We start from the raw sequence: 8,163 nt of genomic DNA, 5'->3' as shown, positions 1-8,163 counted from the left end.
ATTCATGATGAAATGTCAAAGCATACTGAGCATCTTTCTCTTTGACACCATGTCTGAAATCCCACGTGATCTGTCAAATACTAATGCATGAAAATCCTAACCTCAAAAAAATCACCCGTTACGTTTATACACTCAGAAAAAAGAATTTCCTTAAAACAAGAAACCAGTTTCTTTATTTGAGAGTTATTGTTTTTGCTTAATATTGCGAAAAATTTACACAATATTGAGAAGTTTTTCCTTAATTGAGTAGTCCACTTGCAAACAGCGTTATGTGATTTTATAATAGTAAGCCATAAATTAACAAAGTAAAAAAGTATAAGTTCGACAGAAACAACATTATATACCCGGCGCACATGTTAAATATCGTTTTTTCACTTTTCAGTAAACTGCATGATAAGCAAGAGTATTTTTCCAAACAGTTCGATAATATACTATGATTTATTAAAATAATTGGACCAAGTTTGATGGAAATCGGTAAGGCGGTTATCCATATACACTTATGTAGTCATAAGTGGGTGAGTGCCATGCCTATTTAACAAAAATCAATCATCTTGTGTCTTGTTTCTCGTTAGGTGATTGTTGTAAGTGGCGTTTTAAGTTATTGAAAAATCGGAGTTTTCGTATTTCTGAAATTTACCGTTACATGGTAAGTGGCAGTAATTTTAGTCCGATTTCAAAAATTTTCAACATATTGCTTTTTTGCGCCAAGAGTGATAAATGTACCGAGTTTGGTAGAAATTGAAAACCCAGTTACCGAGATACAGATATGTAGGCGTAACTGGGCGGTGTCACGCTCATTTTCAAAAACTTCCCTAAGTGTCACTTCCTGTTAAGAGGTCCATTGCATATATGGATTTTGGCAGAATTAGCTTAGATAGTTATTAATCTATCGCAGTTTTCGTATTTCTGTAAAATAACGTTATATGGGATGTGGGCGTTGTTTTATCTGATTTCAAAAATTTTCAACGGTAATGTTCGCACCGAGTTTGGTGGGATTGGTAAAGGAACTACATAGATATAGAATTGTATCATAAGGGGAGGGGGCACGCCGAAATTCTACTTCGCATACCAACTTTCAGCAATTTTGATCCGGTATTTGCGGAATATCGTAGTTTTTGCATATTTCGAAAATCCTGTTATATGGGAGGTGGGCGTGAATTGTCCGATTTTGCCCATTCAACCAAAACCTTGTATAAAGAGAAACCTAATTACAAATTTTGTTGACATATCTCAATTTTTGTTCGAGTTTTCGTGTACATGGACAGACGGACAGACGCACGGACGGACAGCCATGGCTTAATCCATTTATCTTTTCCATTCTGAGCATTTATGTATACATTTGCCTATATCTATCTCGATTCTTTTTGGCTGTTATGGCTGGTTTTCACTATGTCATATTGTGATGCCAAAATTCTCGACATATTTTGACAGAACTTTATCTCCTTTATGCCTACCTTTATAGACAATATTCTGTGCCAAAAACAGACAGATCGCCGATTTATAAGCACACGTACACGACTAAAGACAAGAGTAAATATTGCAAGAGTAAATAGTTAACATTTGATGATATTTTTTCTGAATATAGAAAGATTTTCCACTGGGTTGTTAGTGGACAAGAAACTATTTTAAATACTGGTACGTTACCCATTAAAAACTACTAATCGAACAAATTTTACATAGCGCACTTTGCAAGTGGACTACTCAATTCAGGTCATGCCAAAAATAGTGCGTAATTAGTTTGTTCCATATAAGTAATAATTTGTTCAGTGCTGTTAAGACGAAGTTTATTGCTTTCCTGGCATATGTGGCGTCGCGTGAAGACTACTGCTTCTGGTTCTGAATCGCAGGTTCGAGTCCGGTTTGAGGTAGTTAGAGCAAGGTAAGTCAATTATTTCAATTCAAATATAAATTACAAATTTTAAAATTTATTTCATATGCAAAAACCTAAATAAACAAATACCATTAAAAATAAATTAGATAATTTTTTTAATACAATTCAAAGAATTACAATAAAAAAATAATAAAATATATAAAAAAAAAATCCTGCTCTGGGACTCGAACCTTGCATCTCTCGACTAGCACTCCAGAGCTTTGCTCTGTCGGCCATTGCGACTGTTTCAGCGCCGCGAGGAAAATTACATACTTACTCCTTTCACGGCAAGTTAATTTTTCCTAAGTAGAGAGAAAATAGTTCTGAAAACAATTAACTGTGTTTTCCTTAAACTGAGCCAAATCGTTTACTCATATTAGGGAAGCCATGTATTTCCTTAGAATAATATACTTTTTTCCTAGCATTAACGAATGTCTTTTCTGAGTGTACAACGTCGCATTTCAGTACTTACACTGCACATCCAGGTCAATTTGCTGCTCAGAGATGCCCTTGCCAATGGCATTTGATAGTTGACAGGTGTAGTTGCCGACATCTTCCTTGTCAGTAGAGCGTATAACCAGTGCAACGTTCTCAGAATTGCCCCCCTCATAACGTTCTGTGTCGTTGACATTGACTAAATCACCGTTGCGATACCTGAAAATGAATGAAATATAAACATATATTTTAGTTCAAGTTGTGATGGTATACGTATGTACATTAGGGTGGTCCAAAAATGCATGTGAAAAAGTAAAGTCGGAATTTTTATGCTCTCACCCCCTAGGATTGTTCTGTACCGCAAAAAATATAAGTTTTTTCATTGCAACTATAATTTATAGGTTCGCCAAAACCCCACGAAAACACCGAAAAATGCAATAGGGCGACCAATAAAAAATCGCTAGCATTAAAAAATGGTTAAATAAATAATCAGGTATTATTACTGAAAGTCTCCTGAACAGCACCAGAGTTTTCCGATCGAAAAATTGACTTTCAAGAATTCTATACCATTTTTACGAAAACAATTATTTTTCCCATATAAAAATACATGGAAAATTTTGAGCGCTTTGAGCGACTCCAAATATTTTTTGGTTTCAAAATAAAAAAATTGGGGTATACTTTTTTCGATATAGAACAACCCTAGGGGTTGAGAGCATTACAATTCCGACTTTACTGTTTTCGGATCACCCTAATGTACATATGTGATCTATACATACATATGCATATATTGCACCATGTACATTGACAATAAGTGAAAACGTTTAAATTGCTGAAGGTATATTGGTTTACATTACAAACATACAGAGTGGATTCATGATAGATATTTTTATACCCGAGCGCACTTATGCACAAGGGCATTATAACTTTGTTCACATAACGGTTGTTTGTACAGGCAAAACGAATCGAGATAGATATATACAAATGCATACATAAATGATCAGGATGAAAAGAGTAATCGATTAAGCGGTGACTGTCTGTCCGTCCGTCCGTCTTTGCACACGATAACTCGAGTAAAAATTAAGATATCTTAACGAAACTTGGTACGTGTACTTCTTTCGGGCGTATGACGGATGGTGGCCAAAATCGGACAATAACCACGCCTACCTCCCATATAACGGTAATTTTCAGAAATACGAAAACTGCGCTATTTTAGTAACTACTGAAGATTATTCACTCAAAATTGATATTTACAATAATTTTAAGACGAAAAATAAGAATATTGTTCGTTGTATATGACGGCAGTAGCTCTGGTTGGGGAAGTTTGGAAGGCAGCCAGGCTGGAAGCGGCAAACAAGTGGGACCTTTCCTTGAGTCTTTGAGCTCGGGTCTGGCTTCACGCGGAACTTTCCCCGCCAAGGCATATCGAGGAGATCTTCCGCTATTGTAACCCGAGTTTTCCAGCGCACATCTTATATGCGATGGTGATTTGGTTTCAGAAGTCGGAGGAATCTTATCGGCAAGCGCTGATGTTGCTGAATACAGCAGCTACTGCAGCTTTATATTGTTGTATAGTCAAGCAGCTGCAATGAGCACAAAAAGCTGCCAGAATTAGAATGAGTGCGGTATTCTGATTGAACCCGACTGAACATTGCGATTGAAATTGTTAACAGGCGATTTCACTATTAATAAGTAAGTTATCTTAAGTAGTCCTTTCTCACTTTACGAACATGACATTTCTTTCTTAAGTAATTTAAAGCACTTCCGCACTTTACTCGTATAAACATTTGATCTCAACGTTTAATAATAATAAAATGTTTGGCGTTTACACTTTTGCTGAGTATTAGTCCTCGCTTCTTCTTCCAATTTGTAGTATGCGCGCGGACTTTGTTAAGAATGACCGTTTTACATTGACTCCAAACGGCGACTGTATTTTTATGGAATGCTGTTTTCATGGATCGCTGTAAGAAAAATGCTTTCTAATTTAGATGTTTCTTGGGCCAGAGATCGACTCCAGATCCAAGTAGTATGCACCTCTAACCACTCAGCCGCGGCGACTCTCAATATTTATAAACTTCAAATAAACATAATTCTACTAAATATAAACGCTTTTTATAGCGTATATTAAGTTATTTTTTAAAACACTTGCAAAAATGCTTCTGGGTATGTTTATACTAATGTATTGTATGCACATATCTACATATATATTATAAATATTCTCGTTGCATATAGTCGAATTCCGTTAGTGAGGCGTTCTAAAGTTTTATGACTCGCTCCTTACGGGAATCCTTTCCTGTAACATTTTCCACGCTTGCATAAGCAAAGCATGAGTCAATACAATGTTACGTAAATACAAATTGACAATCTAAATGCGAAAACTGCATGCAAACTGACTTTCCGCTTAAAATTCACGATAATCAAGGAAGCAATGGACGAAGTTCGTAGGTGGGATAAATCAATTGTCATAGTATTTAGTACTATGGAATAAGGAGACAATGTTGAGCAATGCTGTTGTTGAGGCGAGGAAGGGAACGTTAGTTACTTGGAACCGATTTAAAAAGCATTAAGCTATGCATTAACTATTCAAGCGTAACTTGAACGATAATCGCTGGTTGATATTCAATTTAAGCTCATCAGCAATGCAGCGCTGTTGAGGAACTATGTTCGCTAAGCTTGTTGAAGGCCGCTTTGTATAGGTTGCTGAGAATTACCTTCGATTGTGCATTGATTCGATCCAGTCAGGCAAAAACTGCCATTGCTTCTTCTTTTTAGGCGCACGAAAGGTTTGCGTTTATTTTAACTTCCGCAAAAAAAAAGAATAACTGAATATTTCATTGCATGGCTATCAATTATCATTTATTGTGCGCAATAAACTCGATACACACAATAAAAATGCATGCCCAAAATAAAATTATGTATATACTAAAGGCCATCACACGGCTTTAAATTGAAAACTATATTTTAAAATTTAAAGCAAGTTGAATTTCCATTAAAAAATATGAGCACGAATGTTCAAAACTGTGCAAGGGATATGATTTTATGAAAATAACTAAAATTCACTAGTACATATGTACATATGTGGCTATAAATAGTTCGCAGCTGCATACTTTTCGGATGTTGAAATTTAATATGAAATCCCGGCGCTTTCATTTGTGGTTATTTTGCCGTTTTGTGGCGGTAAAACTTGACCATAATGTGCGCGAATAACAGAAGGTGTGCCATAAAATTTAATTGATTTGCCAGTAACAAAGGTGTGTGCACAAAAGTATACACCGTTACCGTGAAACTCGACAAATACGCAAAATTAAAAAGGTTGTATGTGAGGAAAAGNTATGTGGCTATAAATAGTTCGCAGCTGCATACTTTTCGGATGTTGAAATTTAATATGAAATCCCGGCGCTTTCATTTGTGGTTATTTTGCCGTTTTGTGGCGGTAAAACTTGACCATAATGTGCGCGAATAACAGAAGGTGTGCCATAAAATTTAATTGATTTGCCAGTAACAAAGGTGTGTGCGCACAAAAGTATACACCGTTACCGTGAAACTCGACAAATACGCAAAATTAAAAAGGTTGTATGTGAGGAAAAATGGCAATGAATGCACCGCCTGCGCATCCGGCTAAGAGACAGCTTAAACGTGCCACAGCTGGAGGGGTCTTGCATCACCTGCATAACTAAATACATACGTAGTTATATGTATGCAAACATACCAACATATATGTTGGCAAACATAAATAAGTTCCTTGCAACGACCACTGCTGCGCAAATAATAAATCTGCGTGTCGTTTTCGTTGGCAACGGCATTCGGCCAACTGTGGGGCGTAATTAATTTTATTGTAATTATCGGTCGTGGCAACAATGGCAAATGGCGCAATAAGCCAACATGTCGGAAAAGTTAAGGATGCTCGAATGATGTTGGACTGAAATCTGTGAGAATGCAGCCATTGTATGTATGGAAGTATCTTGCTGTGTGGATTTATACAAATGATGCGAATGTGTTAGTGCATCTTGCACAAACTATGTGCATACATATGTATATACATGCATATATATTCAGAACTCAATTCTTTAAAAATTTTCAAAGTGTAAGTACGTTGTATTATGTACGTATGTACGTAAGCTCANTATCGGTCGTGGCAACAATGGCAAATGGCGCAATAAGCCAACATGTCGGAAAAGTTAAGGATGCTCGAATGATGTTGGACTGAAATCTGTGAGAATGCAGCCATTGTAAGTATGGAAGTATCTTGCTGTGTGGATTTATACAAATGATGCGAATGTGTTAGTGCATCTTGCACAAACTATGTGCATACATATTCTGAACTCAATTCTTTAAAAATTTTCAAAGTGTAAGTACGTTGTATTATGTACGTATGTACGTAAGCTCGAAAAATTTAAAAATAATGAAAGAAATATTGCCCACTTGTAGGCGTTGGTAGCGAAATTACATGGCTAAAAGATTGCTTAATTGCAAGTAACGAATATAAATGGGCAAGGCCAAGGATTAACAATTAATGCGTATTTTTTAATTAGTGCGCTACAGGAGAGAAAGAGGTGAAGCTACTGGCGGCTGATTTAACTGAAACTTATTATGTAGGTACGTTTTTGGTGAATAATTCTGTATATAGAAGTCCAAGTAGGAGGGGTAAGCACATGAATGATATTCACTTGAGAATGGCAAAAAGCAAACATTCAAACCTTGCTTTCACTATTTCGGTTTCAAACTTTGTAAAGTTTATAGTAGGTATAGAGAAAGATTACTGAAAGTTGATCCATTATCATGTATTTGACGCTTGCGCTTTTGCTATGTTTTTGGGCGAGCTTCCCAATTTGTGGTGTGCGTGTTGATGTTGTTACGCAAATGGAGGGACCTAAAGTTTCACGCGGCCTCCGAACGGCAAACAGATTTTCTTATGAGAATTTTCCTGGCAGAAGAACACTCGGAGGTTTTCAATTGCCTGCCGAGGGGCAGCCGCNCAAACCTTGCTTTCACTATTTCGGTTTCAAACTTTGTAAAGTTTATAGTATAGAGAAAGATTACTGAAAGTTGATCCATTAGCATGTATTTGACGCTTGCGCTTTTGCTATGTTTTTGGGCGAGCTTCCCAATTTGTGGTGTGCGTGTTGATGTTGTTACGCAAATGGAGGGACCTAAAGTTTCAAGCGGCCTCCGAACGGCAAACAGATTTTCTTATGAGAATTTTCCTGGCAGAAGAACACTCGGAGGTTTTCAATTGCCTGCCGAGGGGCAGCCGCTGTTAGGGAAACATTTATTCTAATTTAGATGTATGTCCCTCGGATCAGCCAATCTAGGTCCTTTGGAGAGGTACGGCACCTCTAAACACCCATCCAAAGCAGCTAGCATACCGTATAGTGGTATTTACTAATTTCTCCTCAATTTAATTACTTTTGCGGTGTTAAAGTCAACTTTGAAATCCTTCAAGTTAAAAAGTGTGTCTTTGGAATAAACAGACAATTAACCCTCTACGATCTTCGTACTTTTTTAGTTATGGGGTAAAAAAATATCACGTTTAATGTACCNCTGTTAGGGAAACATTTATTCTAATTTAGATGTATGTCCCTCGGATCAGCGAATCTAGGTCCTTTGGAGAGGTACGGCACCTCTAAACACTCATCCAAAGCAGCCAGCATACCGTATAGTGGTAGTTACTAATTTCTCCTCAATTTAATTACTTTTGCGGTGTTAAAGTCAACTTTGAAATCCTTCAAGTTAGAAAGTGTGTCTTTGGAATAAACAGACAATTAACCCTCTACGATCTTCGTACTTTTTTAGTTATGAGGTAAAAAATATCACGTTTAATGTATTTGTCAGTAATGAGAACATGTTATAACAAGTAATTT

General features: G+C 36.6%; 1 protein-coding gene across 1 annotated transcript in view; it reads right to left on the bottom strand.

Annotated features, from left to right (window-relative positions):
* Nucleotides 1-8,163, bottom strand: part of LOC108375658 (uncharacterized) — a gene marked incomplete at both ends in the record, with an annotated part of 21,434 nt that overhangs the window by 10,912 nt on the left and 2,359 nt on the right. The window contains one exon of the mRNA XM_017631801.1: nucleotides 2,343-2,524. Coding sequence (XP_017487290.1) covers nucleotides 2,343-2,524 — 182 coding nt within the window. The remainder of the gene's footprint in view (nucleotides 1-2,342; nucleotides 2,525-8,163) is intronic.

Source organism: Rhagoletis zephyria, unplaced genomic scaffold, assembly GCF_001687245.7.
Source record: "Rhagoletis zephyria isolate East Lansing unplaced genomic scaffold, Rhagoletis_zephyria_1.1 Rzeph_scaffold_09269, whole genome shotgun sequence".
NCBI lineage: Eukaryota > Metazoa > Arthropoda > Insecta > Diptera > Tephritidae > Rhagoletis > Rhagoletis zephyria.
This window is presented reverse-complemented; position numbering and strand designations above follow the sequence as displayed.